The 18,492-nt window shown below is 36.9% G+C and overlaps 1 protein-coding gene across 3 annotated transcripts; it reads left to right on the forward strand.

Annotated features, from left to right (window-relative positions):
- The first annotated feature begins 2,498 nt into the window (after positions 1-2,498).
- Positions 2,499-18,303, forward strand: mto1 (mitochondrial tRNA translation optimization 1). 3 transcript variants are annotated; one of them, XM_067368813.1, is made up of 13 exons: positions 2,499-2,590; positions 3,335-3,573; positions 3,650-3,849; positions 5,775-5,892; positions 5,976-6,274; positions 7,902-8,014; positions 8,221-8,411; positions 9,284-9,414; positions 12,980-13,184; positions 15,612-15,783; positions 15,939-16,048; positions 16,200-16,357; positions 18,165-18,303. In XM_067368813.1, exons 2-13 carry the CDS (start codon positions 3,387-3,389, stop codon positions 18,276-18,278), a joined length of 1,998 nt encoding a protein of 665 aa, XP_067224914.1. In that variant the 5' UTR covers positions 2,499-2,590; positions 3,335-3,386; the 3' UTR covers positions 18,279-18,303. The 3 variants fall into 3 exon arrangements, 2 of the variants coding, with proteins under 2 accessions (XP_067224914.1, XP_067224915.1); XM_067368814.1 differs by lacking the exon at positions 2,499-2,590 and adding an exon at positions 2,762-2,807; XR_010892612.1 differs by lacking the exon at positions 18,165-18,303 and having other exon boundaries at positions 15,979-16,048; positions 16,200-16,250.
- Positions 18,304-18,492: the final 189 nt, after the last annotated feature.

An 18,492-nucleotide genomic window follows, 5' to 3' on the forward strand; every position in this document is an offset into this window, starting at 1 on the left:
CAAACAGACTTCATCAACCTTAATATATGTACCATATGAAAGAAATAAAGCCAAATTGGATTTTAATAAGTGAACATGGTAATGCTGTTTTTTTAGTTGTTTATGTGATTATTGATCTTATTTAGTTTTTAGTTTAGATTTCATCTAAGGCTGTGTGTCTCTTCTCTTTTTTTTTTCTATTCTTGTTGTTCCTCTTATCTTCAGTTATTCTGCTTGTTAACTGCAACTGTCATCACAAAAGGCTGATTTATACTTCTTCATCGGACCTACACCAGAGCCTCTGCGCCGTAGGCTATGCTTCAGTTTTCATTTATATTTCTGGGTCATTGTCCGCATCAACATGCAACATGCAGACGCGGGATTTGATGTTTACAGTAACAGTTTATTTTAAGGGTCCAGAATAATGCATTAGTTAAGCATTAATTAATGATTAATGATAACCGTAATGGCTAATGCTGCGGCTGCCAGTAAGCAGGAAAGGATTTAAAAGATTCGTAAACATTTAATGTTTTTTTCTGTAAAAGTGTAATATGTTTATGTTTAAATGTTGCCAATGTTGTACCTTTTACCATTTACAAACCCGATTCCAAAAAAGTTGGGACACTGTACAAATTGTGAATAAAGCAGTGTCTCTCAGAAGTCAAGATGGGCAGAGGATCACCAATTCCCCAATGCTGCAGCGAAAAAATAGTGGAGCAATATCAGAAAGGTGTTTCTCAGAGAAAAATTGCAAAGAGTTTGAAGTTGGCATCATCTACAGTGCATAATATCATGCAAGGCCGGAAAACCATACTGGATGCTTGTGATCTTCGGGCCCTTAGACGGCACTGCATCACATACAAGAATGCTACTGTAATGGAAATCACAACATGGGCTCAGGAATACTTCCAGAAAACATTGTCAGTGAACACAATCCTTGTCGTTGAACACAATGGCTGATAGTCCACACTGGAATCGTGGGTGGGAGAAGCGTAGGTGCGGGAGTCAGGACGACAGGTTGAGGAGGAGCGAAGCCTGCTGAGGATGTATGCGGACTCGTGGGCTCCTCTTGCCCAGGCAGAGATGGTTCCCAGCTGGCCCAAGGTGGATCCGCACTACTAAGAGAAGTAGTAGTACACATAGAGTGACGAGTGGGTGCAGGAGTGCAAAATAGTCCAATGATAATGCCTATAATGATGATGCTTATGCCTTGGGCCGGCTAAACAAAGCTGGCCCAAGGCATAAGCGAACTAAGCAACTGCTTAAGGCCCCCATGGCCACTAGGGAGCCCCCAAGAGTACATGGAATGACAGCTTGATTTTTACAGCACACATTCTGTCAGTTGCAGTTCTTGCACCTCCGTCCCAATACTGTACAACTCGACGTACATTCATATAACATGTAAACGCAGCGGTAGAGTTACACTCATGGGACACTGCACTCATTCTCAATCACAAAAGTTTATTATTTGCATGTGCTTTAAAGCCTTGCTGGTTAAACATTTAATTTGCATGCTGTTCTGACATGCACTTTTTCTGAGTGTGTACACCTGAAGCGCGCTCACACTAAAAGCCTGTCGAACAGCACCCGATTAATGGACATTATCTTTTGCATCTGATTGTGCTAATACTGTCAAATACACACAAGGTTTACATAAACACAGTGGGTTATGTCTAAAGTAAAAGTAATCAGTTGGAAGAAAATCAGATGCGGGTCTGTATTTTAGGTGACCAGCAACTGTTTGTTTACCCACATTCTTCAAAATAACTTATGTTCTCACAAGATGGCACCCCAGTTGGGAATCACTGGATTAGTGAAATAATGTTAGCTGGTCATTTTGTGGTATAGGGACAAAACAAACAAACAAACTATGACTTTTTTTTTTTTTTTTTTTGTGAATTAAGCTTTTTGCAATTATTTAAAATGCATCTGATCACTCTGCACAGTAATCTAGAAATGTGAAGCAACACAACAACTGAAGCAGCAAACTGACAGACACAAATTTTTATGTCACTGCCAATACTTTATGCCACGGCTTTATGATATGATGCTTTGTTCACACATAACATAATTGCCAGAACTGATTTAGTGGTATTTTTTTCCAAATGTCCTATTACCAGTACTTTACCAGAATATATGTGTGAAATTGATTGATAGCACATAAATATATTTCAATTTAAGCTTTTCTGTAAAATATTTATGATACCCACAGGTCCATATTGTTGTAGATAAACTTTTTTTTTTCATCTTTTTTTCAAAAATCATTCTTATAAAAAATTTAAAAGAGCTGAACATACTTTTTTATGAAAACATTTAGGCCACATTTAGTTATTTATTTTTTGGTCTGGTTTTCAGTATGTGCATTACAATTAACATTATAATAGATTTATTTGAATGTTTATTGTATTTCAGTAAGCCTAATATATGTGCATGAAATATTAGAATATGGCAATGAGGTAAAACTTACACCTACGTCTGTTGTTACGGTAATTTTGCGTATCTATGACAGTTATTAGGGTAAAAAACATGGCTGCGTCCTGTTCTTGATCACCGAGAAGATGTTCACAAAGAATAACTTGTTTAAACAGGAGAAATTACATCAAGAGCAGTAGTGAGTAGTTCTTACAGTTACATTGTCATGTTAGAACAGTTGTGTTATGAGCATCAAATCTAAGTAATGAATCAACAGACATGCATTTAAATCAAGTCTCGGGCTCACTGAAAGTCAAAGCAGCTTTACCGTAATAAACAGGAAAGCTTTTTACATCAATGTCCTGCAAGCTCGGAGCAGAACATGGCATGCAGTGATCGCGTATGGATATACCATTGTACTTATCCATATTATTTCTTGTTATACCTTGCAGCGCGTATTTCCAGAAAACATCCCTTACGAAAATTAACCATGGTTTTATTATAGTATAAGTGTTTTTTTGTTTGTTTTTCCTTTGGCGAATTGACTTCTATTTGTATAACCACAGTTTTACCACAAATACCATGGTTAATCTATGGTTAGTGTAGCAAAACCATGCTTTAACTGTATTAACCATGGTCTTATGGTTTTATTTATAATAAAACCATGGTTAATTTTCGTCCAGATTTTGTCCAGAAAACCATGATATTACTATGGTGCAATTTCCACAAACATTTTTTGTTAGTGGGCAACTGGAAATATGCGATATCTGGACAATGCAGCTGGTTTAGCAGATTGTGCATTTATGAAAGAGATGAGATTTGCAGTTCAAAATAACTATGTTTAATATTTCAGCTGGGGAGTGTTCTATGCTGCTTTTGTAGACAGATGTAAATGTATTTTGCAGCTTTTTAAACAGAATGTAACCTCCCTTTTTGATCACAGACTGAAAAATTTTACCATCCGAGGCAGTGTACCACCTTGACAATCATCGCACATGTTGGTAAGAAGATTGCGCTTTCCAAAGACTCTCTCCACCTGCTCCATTCAGGCCTCTGATGTTCACACTCAACATTATGATGTCATTGTGGTGGGTGGCGGTCATGCCGGGACCGAAGCAGTGGCCGCCGCCAGCAGAGTTGGAGCAAAAACGCTTCTCATCACACAGAAAATCCAAACTATCGGTGAGTTGAAAGTTTACACCTTATTTAGATGTTAATCAGATCATTATCTAAACACAGTTCTCTTTTTGTCTTATAGGGGCGCTCTCGTGTAATCCATCACTGGGGGGTGTCGGGAAAGGTCATCTGGTGAAGGAGATTGACGCTCTAGATGGTGTGATGGGACGGGCAGGAGACTGGGCCGGGATTCATTTCTCTATACTTAACCGCAGTAAGGGGCCTGCAGTGTGGGGCCCCAGAACCCAGCTGGACCGCCAACGCTATAAAGACTTTATACAGGTCCATTCTCTCACTTACTAAAGAAATTAATTATTAGTGGAGTTTTTGTACATCTATTGAAACTCCACGCAACCAAACTTTCCATCTTCAAAACGTTTATAAAGACATCATAAAAGTAATCAATATGAATCAAGCAGTTTAATTCATGTCTTCCAAAGAGAAATGTTTGCTTTATATAATAAACAGTTATAATTATATTTATTCTCACATATACATCAATTAACGAAAGTACAAATTACATAGAGCACATCAAATATGGTAAACGGAAGCTGAAATGTACTACTTTGATTCGTTAGAACAAACCTCACTGGTTCTCACGCATCAAGCAAGTATGGTTGAGCTCCTGTTGACCGTATTTGATGAGCTCTCTGAATGTGCGGTGATCATTGAGCAGCCTATAGCTGTAGCCTCTGGCACCCTTTTTCACTGTAGGATTCTCTGATGATCAATAATATACAATATATGTAGTAGATTAAATGAATATTAATTTCTTTATTTACCATGTGTAGAATTATGTAACAATTAATGACAAAATAATTCCTGTGAAAATCAGCAGCTAACAACTATTGCATATATAACTATAACTATTATATATATAATCTGCATGTCATGTGTGGGGCTCCATAGAAAAGAGCTCTGTTAATGTTTCTGGTCTCATCACATTAACAATTACGAATTACATTACATGAATCATATAAATTATAGTATATTTTCAAATTCAAATGGAGAAATTAGACAAAAGTTTATTAGTTTCTATTCCTGATTGTTTCTGTCTGTCATTTAACAATTCTTTTCTATTAAAAACTATCAAATATTAAATGTTTAGTTTAGCTACTTGCATCTTATCTCGCAATCAGCAGACTCTGTGAACAGTAAAGCCTGCCTACTGCCTACTCTTAAAGGGGTCATTGAATATGATTTCACTTTTTGTAACTTTTGTTGGTGTGTAATGTTGCTGTATGAGCATAAACAACATCCGCAAAGTTACGATCCTCAAAGTTCAATGTAAAGGGAGATATTTTCTTTTACAGAAATCACTTTTTAAGGACTACAACAAGCTTCTTCCCGGGTTGGTGACATCACAGACCCTAAAATTTACATAAACCCTGCCCCTGGGAACACAACAAAGGGGGTGAGGCCATGTTGGGCTGCTTTAGAGATGAGGAAGAGTTGTTGTTGTAGAGTGTTGTTACCATGCCGTCATTTTACGCCGGACTGCTTCACAAACGAGGGTCAATTCAACTCTGGATCTGCACAAAAGATTAACATGACGTCACATGGTAGTCGACGAGTTGTTTACTCCACAGCAACTACATAAATTTATCCAGTAACCATTCAGAAATGTTAAGATGCATTCATGTAACTTCTTCCTGAGTCTCTCCATCAGTGTCCAACTCTGGTTTGAACAGTGTAAGGCTGAACACAGTTACTGACAATCGTCAGTTTGAGATTCTTCAGCTTTGTTGTTGTTGAGCAACCGAAGCGCGAGCTGTTAAATCTTCACCCTCTTCTGGAAAGGGGGCTGGGAGCAGCAGCTCATTTGCATGTACGGGGACACGCAAAAACAGCGTGTTTTTGCTTACACTCAAATTGGGGCAAATTTGACAAGCTATAATAATTGATCTGTGGGGTATTTTGAGCTGAAACTTCACAGACACATTCTGGGGACACAAGAGACCTATATTACAACTTGTAAAAGGGGCATTATAGGTCCCCTTTAAACATTTCAACATTGCCAATCACTGTTAGACTGCTGAGGCATCTCATGAGAAACTTGGTTATCTTGGTTAAAAATACCAAAGTCCGGAAGACCTCATAGTGACTACAGCCATGATTGCGGCTTATAGGAACAGCCAGCAAGGATCATCTATGTATAGATTTCTATGGGTTTCATAGTAACACTATTTTGTCCTTCTGTTTTTCAGTCAGAGCTTTTATCGACACCGAGAGTGACCATCTTAGAGGGCTCTGTGCAGGACATTCTATTGACTACGGCTGATCCAGGAAAACCAGGAAGACATAAAGTTTATGGAATACGCTTGGGTGAGGAACATCATATACTCAACATACTCTTCCTAATAAAAGAGTGATGGATTCATGTTTTGACCAAATGTTGTCTGTGGCAGGTCATGGAGGTGGTGAAATCCATTCCCGCTCTGTTGTTCTGACCACTGGCACTTTCCTGTCTGGTGCTCTTTTCATCGGCCAAAACACTTCTCCAGGGGGGCGAATAGGTGATCTGCCATCCTGTGCAGGTCTCTCTCATACCTTAAAAGAAGTTTTGGGGTTGAAGGTTGGCCGGCTGAGGACTGGTACTCCTCCCCGTATCATCAAGGATACGATCGACTTCTCCCTCACCCTTATTCATTTGCCTGACCCAAATCCCACTCCATTCAGCTTCATTAATACTCACACACACTGCACGGTAGGAATTACCAGTCATATTCTATAATATTTTATTGTATTAAGACAATAGTTCACCCCATTTATTCACCAAATCTGTCATTCTAAATCTGTCATTCTAATCTGACTGACTAACTTCTGTGAAATGCAAAAGGAGTAGCCTGACTTCGTCATACTCATATTCTAGGCAGAATGTGAGTCTGATACTGCTCCATTGCACTTGAATTATGGGGCATGTCTTAACCGAACCAGTAAAAAAAAAAAACTCTGCACTCAATTGGATAGACCTACAACCAATCAGAGCAACGCAGTAAGTGGCGTATGTTGAACTTGTACTTAAACTTTTGCCGAATCCCGTTGGAAGGACAGCAAACACATCTTTCCCATCGACAAACGCCTTGATTGCGGTTCTTTGTTCGTCTTTTAAAATGAATGCGCTGTCGATTTCTTTTATTACAGACGTGATAGCGGAATCTAAACATCTTACTTTTCCAGCTGCAGTCATCGTTGGTGAAAACCAATTCAACCCAAGCGCTCTTTAATGACGTGGGTGGTTACGTAACCGCAGATAGCCTGTCCATCATCGATTAAAGCCCGCCCTAGCAATTTGATTGGCTCGGCCTTCTGGGAGCCGAGCATAATTACTCCACAATGGATCGAGTCCAGACCGAACTTCCCGTCCAAAAAATGTTGTGGGCGGGGTTCGGGCTGGCACCCAGGCTACAAAAGGAGAACTTTCCCTCTTTTAAAAAAGAGTCTTCTCCAAGCTTTTTTCCTTACAACATAGTGACCACATCTGAAAAACAACAAAGTAGTGTGCTATATTCCAACCCTTCTGAAGTCATACAACAGCTTTGTGTGAGCAGCAGACCCAAATATAACTTGTTATTCACTGGTATGCTTTCCCTCTGCCCATTTAAATCATGATGAAACGTAACGCATACAATATAACAAGAATAATTAAGACTCTCATTGTGATTTGTACAGAGACTCCATAGATTTGCACTAAACAAGCTTAAACAGACAGCATGTGAAAGAGACAGAGATCGACTGAGCATATGCGATTACCTGCGTCTGTCCGTATTAGGCCAAGTCATATGTCCATTTTTCCATGAGTGGAGTCAGTGCTGGTCAATGCATTGACTCAATGCCATTTGGCATCTATGAAGTGAAGCATCAGCTTCAGCATTATCTCATCTATAATGCCTACTAAATGCTGTTAACATTCTCAGTTATCTCAGTGGCAGTTGTTTGACGGGCATAGGACCTCAGAAGTACGTGACCTTCATGTTTCTGTCTGTGCTCACTTGGGTTACTTTGCTTACTCACTCTTGAGCTGCAGGGAAATTGCATATTGGAAAGAACAAAACTTTTCTACTTGTGACTATCCTGAGCTGTCAAAGGGAGCAGACAGAGAAAAATTTTGGCACTGAAAAAAAAAAAAACAATTAAATATTTATGATTTTAGAAAATGTTTCATTTGTCATGGCTACTTCTGAATGCCTAACAATTAAAGCTTTTCAGCCTTGCAACCCCTTGGTTCCTCACACAAAGCTGTCGTGATGTGCCTTGAAAAATATGGTATTGGTATGGTAAAGTGTCATTATAGTTCGATTAGTAAACCGGCTTGTTGCTAATTTTCTGTGTAGCCTGAAGAACAGCTTCCATGTTATCTGACGTACACCACACCTGGGGTAGAGAGAGTGGTGAAAGAGAGTAGCCACCTTAACTCACACATACAGGAAGACACTAAAGGACCCAGGTAATGTTTGAATACCCACATGAACACTTACTAATGGCTTAAGGTAGGTTCACATCATTTTATGAAATTACCATAATAACGTATTTCTGACTAGCTTCTTCTCGCTCTATTTTGTCATTAGAGGAGCATTTATGGTGAATTAATGTTAATTCATCTTTTACAAGATGAGAATGGGACATTATTGATTCTGACAGCATTTCTCACAGGTACTGCCCCTCCATTGAGTCAAAGGTGCTTCGGTTTCCAGGGCGACAGCACCAAGTATGGCTGGAACCAGAGGGCCTGACCTCTGACCTCATGTACCCTCAGGGTTTGTCTATGACGATGCCCCATGAGAAGCAGCTCTGCCTCATCAGAGAGATCCCCGGGCTGCAACGTGCAAAAATTTGCACTCCAGGTACATTTATAGTCAAGTCAAATTTATTTGTATAGCACTTTTCACAAAACACATTGTTTCAAAGCAGCTATTCAGAAAATTATGATGTTGCTAATTAAAATATCTTCATTCTGTATAGTCACATTTAGAAAATATGAACAGGGCAATAATACAGTTTACAATTTGTAACAAAAAAAAGCAAAAAAGACATTGAGATATGCTATGTACAGGGTTTGAAATTAGCACCCTCCAACACGCTAGTTGTGGGTGATTGTAAATCAATCATGGCAGGTAATGCATATTGACTCACTAACCAAATTTCCACATGGTGAGTTATGATTAATATATTATGTCCTATGACTTTGCATGACATCACTATCAGAGCCCCTCCCCAAAACAAAGCCTAAAGTGGGCTGCACACTAATAAATATGGACACCATGCCATGTCTTTAAAATGTGAACACATCGTTTCCTATGTGTGTACATCAGTAACTGCACACCACTCAGCCTTTATCGGCCCAACTATGGAGACATAAAAATACTGACATAAAGGGCATGGTAATTTTATCATCATGAAATTATTTGCTGGGATATACAACCCGCAGTTGAGATTTGCTACATCATACATACTGCTTGACGTGAGTGTACTGTATGTATCCAGGTAAGGTTGGATATACGTATAGTTGTTGTATAATTTGTTATTAATTATTAATTTATTAATTAATTAAGGTTATTAATTTGGAAGATTGTAGATGTTGGATCATTAAACTGTTACGTTGCCAGACTTTTGACTGGCAGTTGGGGGCGGGTAAATATTATATGTTTAATACATAGTGTTCATCTGCAATGGGCTGTACAGAAAACTCATAAGAGTTCTTAATGTTTTGCTCCAGGTTATGGAGTGCAGTATGACTTTGTCTGTCCAACACAACTCTTCCCGTGGCTGCAGGTAAAGAGCACACAGGGTCTCTTCCTGGCTGGGCAGATAAATGGAACCACAGGCTATGAGGAGGCAGCCGCACAGGTAGGGCTGTCTTGATAACCGCAATATTGTAATACCACGTTGCTGGTCGGTTGAGCCTTGTAAAGTGGCGCTCAAAGTATAAAATAAAGATAATTTCAACACCTTGTTTCATTAATGAATTTTGATCGGATTAGTTGAATGAACAGTTTAATGACTCACTCAAATACAGTCCCTTGCTGCCACCTAGTGGCGTATTAATGTAACCTGCACTGACTGACAGCCTGTCTAGAACATGCAGACACAAGAAGTGCTGCTGATATTGGTGACATATCAGCAGTCTTAGTCTCTTGTCCAGTCAAATTCGAGGATCGGAACTAACTATTATACAAATAACAATATCCCAACAAGCTTATTGTCAGGTTTATGTTCTGTTATGTGGAGTCTTATTTTGACATTGTTTTGTTTCTTTTAGTTCCTATTTCCCCACTCTGTTTAGTTTCATTTCTTTGGTTACTGATTATATCCTTGTTTGTTTCTGTAGTTACATATTAGTTGTTCTTGGTCAGTTCTTGTTTATGCATTGTACGGTTTGTGTTATTCTCCTGCATGTTCATTCAGAGTGTTTAGATTATTAACAAAGCCTGTTTTGTATTTGAATCTCCTTTATCTTCATCCCAGCTGACCACACAGTAACATTTATTTATATAGCAAAAAAAAATAAAAAAAATTATGTTAACAATAATAAAAATATTAAATAAAATAAAAATGTGGCGATAATACCGCATATATATCGTGGTATTGAGCCAGAAATCACCGCAAAGGAAATTCCTTCACTGCGACAGCCCAATGCACATGTACAGCATTTAACAGCTTTTAACATTTGAACAACTTCTGGCTCAAACAGTGGGGTAGTTAGGGGCAGACCATCAGTTTGACTAAAGAGTGGAAAGAGTGTTTTAAGAAGCCCATTTGTAATTTTTTGCTGTTGCTAGTTACGGACTTCACCTTTAAGTATTTCAGCTTGTGCTTCTAGTAGGGGTGGGCGATATGACCAAATTCTTATTTCACGATAAGAGACATTTTATTTCACAATAACAGTATATATCATGATATAGTTATTTTATCTAATTTCTGTTTATTAAAAATAAGAAAAAAAGCAAATTACAAACAAAAGGACAAATACAATATAACAAAAATAAGAATTAAAGGGGTGATGAACTGAGAAATCTAATTTTCCTTGAGCTTTTGACATATAAGAGGTCATCATACTTTAAGAATATCCTGTAAGTTTCAGAACTGAAAACTTCCTTGTTAGTCCAATAAAAGCTTTTACTGACACCAGGCCCAGCAAACGACAGGTTTTTCAAAGTGGGGATCTATGACGTCAAAGGGCAGCAAGCACCACTTCTGCAGAAGAAGATCAATGCCTACTTCATAACTGCCTGTTTAGCCCCGCCCACCGATTCACGTATGACATGCATAGAATACGTAGCCTAACATAGGCCTACGTGGTACTAAACCAGATCGAGCTACCAAGCTATAAAAATGCCGTTGAGGATTACAAAATATTGTGAAGTGCCTGGACTCCACAGTAATGCAACATGTAAGTAACTGTGTTAATTCTAATGGCTGATCTGATATTAATGATTCATGTACAGTCTGATGTTCGTCTGTGTGTCAGTAAATCAAACCAGTGACTAAACGTCAACTTGCGTTGTTTCTCTTAGTAGGATGAAAATAATCTTTTATTTAACAGTGATTAAATGATATAAAGAAAGCGATTAAAGAAAGATATAAATGTAATGCAGCACTTTTCACGATTAGTTAACCTTGAGAGCTGTAATAGTAAAAATGCGCTAAAGGAGAGAGTAATTTCAAATGGAAAGATGGCAGCCAATCACAGCAGTTGGCGTTTACACTTAAGTTTCACAGCAGACACGACCCTTAAAACAGAGCGTTCAAACCAGAGGGCTAAAATCAGGGTAGGAAAAATGCCTTTTATTTCTGAATTATGACATTTTTGACATTATTTTTTATTTAAAAAGCATACTAACATTATAAGTGCACCCCAGGAAACATTATAAAACAATAAAACAATGCAGTTCATGACCCCTTTAAGTTTTTCAGGTACAACAGTTTATTTAATATGCAGTTATGCATTAGTTCAGAAATGTAATAATCAAATGTAAAAAATAAAATATTGCATAGTCTTCATTGTATGAATTAAATATTAATTTATTTTTATTAAAAATAAGTGATTGTTTGATTCACATTAATGACACACTGCAGCAGGTTGGTATATTAGGCTGCTGTCCCTTTAAGACCTAAATTGTGGTCTGTTACTAAGTACAAGTTACATGACAAAAATTGAAATTACACATTTTTGTACTTTTTCTCATCTACATTTTTGACCACTTTAAGATTACTTATATAAAAACAAAGAGAAAGAAAATATAGTTCATTATTTATTAACATCATGAAATGCATTAAGCATTATATTATGTCATGGTTTCAACTGGGGCTTGTGAAAGAACTGCAGGGTTTAGAGCTAATAATTAATTAAATCATAAAAAAGTAAAATTGAGTAAATACATTTAAAATTAAATCAATCAAAATAAAACACTTGAGATTTATATTTTAATTAACATTTTATTTTAAAAATTTATTTGAGATTATATTTTCCTGCATGTCAGTGTGATCATTAACCAATGTATCATGCTTGAACGATCAAATAAACCAAAAAATAATGTAAAAATGTCCGTTTTGATGAGTATCCTCATAACAGAGTTGGTTATGTCTTAAGTGAACGTAAACCGTAAGGATGTGTCTTAATATATCGGATCCACACAGTAGGTCTTAGACTATAGTACAACAGGTAAATTAGGCTGCTGTCACTTTGTGTAAATGTTAATCAAACAACATGAGACAGGGAAAATCACTCACTGCTCAAAACAACAACAGAAATAGTATGTCAGAGGCAGAGCACAGCCCATGAGGCTATAGCTCAGATACAGAGAGTATTATTGATGGACGAATCTAAGTCAATAGTGCCATTATTCAGCTCAGTTCAGATTCAGTGTTTTTTTTCTGTTCAGGTAATTAAAGCTACAATGTGCAGTTTCATAGAGGCTAGCAATAGCAAGCTGTAGCTGTCCATTGGCATCTTTTCTAAAGGCTTGTCTAGTCATTGGGGTCTTCTCTGGCAGTATAGGACTGTGTTGTGGTAATTTCTGGGTGCAATTTCACCATCTGAAGAGATGGGTCTTTATACTAGATTTAAACTGACATAAATTGTAAGAGTCTGTCTGCCTCTTGAACAACGCTAGGAAGTTTAAGATTTACCACCCACATTTGATTTTGATATAGTGAGTATTATCAACTGGCCAATGAGAACTAACTCTCTTTTTCGTAACAATATATCCCAAGGGTAGCATATATAAATTTTATTTTTTATTTAGTACTCGAATAAACTATTTCACATAACAGATGTTTACATAAAGTCCACAAGACAAAAAAATAACTGAATTTATAAAAATGACCCAGTTCAAAAGTTTGCATAGCCTTGATTCTTAATACTGCATTTTCTGTCTGTCTCTTATGTGTGCTTATTCTGTTCTCTGTTAAGGGTTTATGGGCTGGGGTCAATGCAGGTCGAACGTCTCTCTCCATGCCCCCGGTGTCCCTCTCACGCACTCAGAGCTACATCGGAGTTCTAATTGATGATCTGATTGGTCGTGGAGTGACCGAGCCATACCGTATGTTCACAAGCAGGGCTGAGTTCAGAACCTTCCTTAGACCAGACAATGCTGACCTACGACTCACTCTCAGAGGTACCGTAAGATTTGAAAGCTACCTAAAGTTTAAAAAGAGAGTATTTTCTACACAAAGCTGTGCCTTTACATATTTTACAGTAAAAGCTGAAAAAAAAGAAAAAAGGTATGAATATTTTATGGTTTAATCAAAATAAAATCAAAATATTGTATATTAGGTTTTTGATGAATAGAACATCAGAAGAACAGCATTTATTTGAAATACATCTTTTGTATCATTGTAAATTACTTAACTGTCACTTTTGATCCATTATTTGATTCTAAAAGTATTAATTTCCTTAAAAAAAACTATATATTTTTTCATGATTCTTTGATGAATAGAAAGTTTTTAAATAGATTTGAAATAGAAATCTTTTGTAACATTATAAACAGATGGGGGTAGCTCATTACAAGTAACTTATGTTATGTAATCATTTCTTTTTCAACTAACTAGTAATGCATTCCTTTTTCAATTTACAACAAAAGTTACTTTTTCACATTTATTGATTCCATTTTGAGAAAAAATAAAGTGCAGAGGTGTTGTGTGCACTGTTTAAACATGATGGTTATTGTAGTTATAAATGTGTACATGCATTTACTCATCTCACTTGCATGAAAACATTCAGTATTCCTCAAAATGAATAAAAATAGTGAAATGCAATCTTACACAAATATACTTTATGTATTTAATCTCACTTTATTAACTAATGTCTCTGCTCCTGACCTTCAATTATCTAATTCAACCATACTATTAAGCAAAAATTACTTTAGATTAGATTTAGAAAAAAGAGTTTTGAACTTCTCCTGTATCCTATTGTTCTTTAATTCAGAATGGCAGCACAGCTGAAAGGTCTGTTTGAGCTGCATCCTCTACTGTACAGGTGTAAATATGAATTTCCTTCTGCTTTAGGCTTATTTATTTCACTTTTGGTGTGAAAGGGCCTTAACATTTGCCAAAAATATTACTTTTTTGTTTTTAAAAACAAACAAGAAAGCCTAGCCCAGGTGAGAAAAAAGTAACACAAAAGTAATGTAACACATTATTTTTCATAAAAAGTAACTAAGTAATGGAATTACTTACTCTTTTAGGGAATAACGCAATATTGTAACCCAACACTGATTATAATTGTCTTTACTGTGATTTTTGATACGTTTTTATGAATCTTTTGTGAATATTTAGTTCTCAGATCTGATTGAGCATTCCAGGAGTGCTGATATAACAGTCCATCAGCACTGGGACTTTTCACTGTTTGTATCACTCTGCTTTTCTGTGTTTGTTCCAGTCAGACTGTGTGAGCAGCATTAGTGGTGGGGATTTTACAGTGACCTTTCCTTCAGGTTGAATCATCATAAAGACATGTGAATGTCCTTATGAGACAATTCTTTGAAACATTCACCAATTTGTTCAGGAATGAAACACCACAGTGTTGCAGTGGTACAGCTGTGTCTTTGTTTGGAATTATTTTCATTGACAGAGCAAAGTAACTAGTATATAAAATATAAGTTAATCAATATTGATTTCTTGTTTGTTGAACTGCTGTTTAACCCTTTGATGCATACGATCACACTGGTGTGATTAGAATGTTCAGTGCGTCTAATCAACCGCTAAATTCAAATGTGCTTTCAACGCTCAGAGCCAGAGACAGTCGCGTTCAGCCGCTTCGCTTGACATATATCGCAATTATGCAGTGTTACAACCACATAATGTTTATTTCAGGTTCAGACATTTAAATACACATAAGTACTAACAAAACAATACAATTAGAGTTTGTAAAATACACACTGATGTCTATGGAAGTGGCAATAATAATCCTTTCCATTATAATTAGATGACGTGTTTTATTCATAATCAGATACACACAGTGTAAGTAATTGTAAAGTTTACTCTATTCTTCTCCCAGTTCACCGGTCACTTACTTTCATGTATTTCAAGAGAAGTGGATGAATTCACGTGTTGTAAATCTAACAAATACGATTCTCTGAACTGCAGAGCAAACTAACATGGCAGCGCCCATAGGGCGCTCATCTCAACTAACGTGAAGTAGGATTAAAAGGTTTTATTTGTTCTTTTCAATGAGAATTGAGTGAGTCAAATCTCTCTCTAAATTTCTTTCTGTCTGTCTAATCAGTCTTCATGTTTGTTTGCGTTCCCTTGCAAAATGTTTGTGTTCCCTCAAGAAACTTTGCATTCACTCGCAAAGAACACAAAAGTTTTTTGAGCAAATGCAGTTTGTCAGGGGAACACAAAACATTTGTGAGCAATGCAAAGGCATTGACTTATTATTTTTCCCTCCATCTTATATTTTTCCCACCACCATGTCCCCTTAGGGGCTCTGTAGGCCTGTTACCATCTATGACTCTACTATAATATTCTAGTAAATAATCAATAAAGTCATTATTACTTGGAAGATAGCAGTGACTGTATGAAATGGTCATCGTCTTTCTCAGGCTTTGAAGAATTGGGCTGTGTGTCTGAGCAGCGCTATAATGAAGCTCTTCGGGTACAAATGAGTTTGAATGATGCTTTATCTGCCCTGGAGTCCATACATCTCTCTGCTGTTCGCTGGAAGGACAAACTGGGAGATGTCAACATCAGTGAGACTAAGAGCTCCATTCTCAAGTAAGACATAAGAATTAACTTACTATAATAAACTTGCGTATATAATATTTCCACATGCAAATAATTGTCAGTTTAATCTCATCATTGAGACCTTCCTCAGTGTCTAATATAAGAATAAATGACTGTAGACCTGAAAGTGCCAGTTTCTGTTTCAGTGGAGTGGAGATGCTGCAGTATAAAGATGTTTCTTTCCAGATGTTAGCCTCTGCCTTCCCAGAACTCTCTGGCCCATATCTAGAATTTTCAGAGAGATTGAAAGTCGAAGGTAATATAACATTCCAAATCATTAGTGTTGTGTTTCATTATCATACTCCACAGAACCAGAATTTTGTAATTAATGGCAGTTATGTGTGAACTGAAATGGCACCTGCAGAACTGCATTAATGCACATTGGTTACTTTGGTCCGTTCCTCTAGCTATGTACCGTCCACACTGTGAGAAGCAGAGGAGAGAGATGGAGAGAATGCAAGCAGAGGAGAGTCTATATTTGCCACAGGACATTGACTATCTGACTCTACCCGTGTCCCTCTCTCAGGAGGTCAGAGAGATTCTGGATAGCGTGCGACCGAGCACAGTAAGACCCGCACCTTTAAACGTGAAGTGTGTAATTTCTGTGACAGTAGTGGAACAAGATTTGAACAGATCTCAAGTATTTGACGGACACGAGTCATGCCTCAAATCACGTGTTTATCATTAACATTGCTGGGAATTTTAAGGAAGTGAGTGATCTGACAGCCCTAAAAATGGCAGAGCAGCACACTGACTGAGATACACTCTGGGCCGGACACTTCTGACCACCACTCCAGCACTTTGGTGATTTAAGTTAAATGTTTAGTTTTACATGGGCAAGCAGCACAAAATGTAAGAATCCAGTTATTATTGTCAGTTTGGTGCCACAAGTGACACACAGATAACATCACCTTACATTACATTCAGAGCCTGTAGCAGAAGGAGATCTTTACTTTAATGTAAGTTTATGTCATACGCTGGTTAATTCTGTATTTCACTGTATTATTACATAGTAGGAGATTCCTAGGATAAATGTGGTTTGATAATGACATTTTCAACATTTGTATTTATGAACTAATTAGTGAACAAGGAAACCAGAATTCTTTGTAAAGATTCAATGGTTTTGACAGGAGTCTAAGGCTTTGTTTCAAGCAGAGTACTAGCATACCACTTATAGTGTAGTATAAACTGTTCTACCTATTATTTTTAAAAAGTAGTATTGCAACTATATACCATTTCAAACAGAAGTATGCTATATTGTTGCCACATGAGCTCATTACATTGCATACTTAATTCATCCTGAGGCATTGATTTATTCACTATTTAAAACTTTTTTAACATACATAGTCAAATTACATAGTCAATTATATAATACAATTATATAAATGTACATAGTACATTTACATAGTCAAATATTAAATAAATGAATATGCTGAAATTTAATGTTTTTTGTGGAAAAAAAAAATGTATTCACATTTGCTGTCTGAAAACAAATCGAGCCAAGAACAGATGTTAAAACAGCTGAGCAAATCTTGTGCATTGTAGATACAGCATCTGTAGTGAGCTCTGTTGTATTCAGCACATTTTGTGCAATTGTAAGTCAACCAGGTATTACTTTCACAGTTAAAATTTGCATCCTTTGCACAGTACACATAATGTGTTCTGCAGAAATAGTAAGAATAGTTTGTTATTGCAAACATTTAGCAGCTACAGGTTATCAAATACTTTGTTTCCAACAACTGAATAATCCAGCTGTACAACAACTACTAATGGAAATGACTTATTGTATTACTTGTATAAGGTGTATGTGGTATTCACATAAAGTGCTTATTTTAGACACTCTTCAACCTGCTATTAAGATTTGTTTGGGTTGATCTGATCACAAGTGGGCAGGTGAGACTGAACACCATTTCAGTTTCAAATGCTTCTCAAAACTGGACAGAAAACGTGTATTTGCTGCTCAAGTGCATCACATGTTGGGGCAGACCAGTTGTGCACCATTCTTCCAGATTGTGCTTAGATTAAATTTCTGAAAGCCTAACATGAGTGTTCAGTTGTAATGGAATACCTGGGTTAACAGATGTGCTTTACATGATCTGGGTCACTGACTACATGGTGATTTTCAGACTGGAGAGGTTCTGCGAAGGCTTGTGTATGAATGTATGAACTTATGGTTTAGCTGCACATTACCTTTTTTGTGGGTGGCTAACTTTGTATGTGGTTTAGTAATCAGATTACAAAATGTTTTGGATCCCTGCATTAGGAGCCGACCACTTGTGATCAGACTGTCACAAGTCTTAAAATCAGGTTTAAACAGTCTCTTAAAATCAGCCATTACATAAAATAGTAACTCATTGTGTTTTGATTTTCAGTTGGGAGCTGCTGCCCGTCTGCCAGGAATCACCCCAGCAGCCATAATTCATCTGTTTAACTATGTGCACAGAACCAAACACAGGAATCATAGTAAAATTGTTGGAGTCTCATAAAAATGATCAAAATGGTATATCAGGCAAAATGATTTCACAAGTCAACAGTGAGAGAAAAAACAAAAACAACTTTATTTAAAATGAGGAACTATTTACAGCTGTGGTAAATTTCAAGCTTTGAGTGGAATCTAATTTGACATCAGCAGCATCAAACCAAATTTCAAAAATTGTTTCCAAACATATGTACATCCACGGTGGCCATACATTGTTTTTT

Source organism: Chanodichthys erythropterus, chromosome 19 (genome assembly GCF_024489055.1).
Source record: "Chanodichthys erythropterus isolate Z2021 chromosome 19, ASM2448905v1, whole genome shotgun sequence".
In the NCBI taxonomy this organism is placed as follows: domain Eukaryota; kingdom Metazoa; phylum Chordata; class Actinopteri; order Cypriniformes; family Xenocyprididae; genus Chanodichthys; species Chanodichthys erythropterus.

Bases quoted from the DNA above. Each gene is read 5' to 3' on its own strand.
- mto1 (XM_067368813.1), top strand. From the start codon at position 3,387: ATGTTGGTAAGAAGATTGCGCTTTCCAAAGACTCTCTCCACCTGCTCC. The intron at 3,850-5,774 runs GTCCATTCTCTC...TCTGTTTTTCAG, and splicing joins GCTATAAAGACTTTATACAG to TCAGAGCTTTTATCGACACC. The intron at 13,185-15,611 runs GTACCGTAAGAT...CGTCTTTCTCAG, and splicing joins CCTACGACTCACTCTCAGAG to GCTTTGAAGAATTGGGCTGT.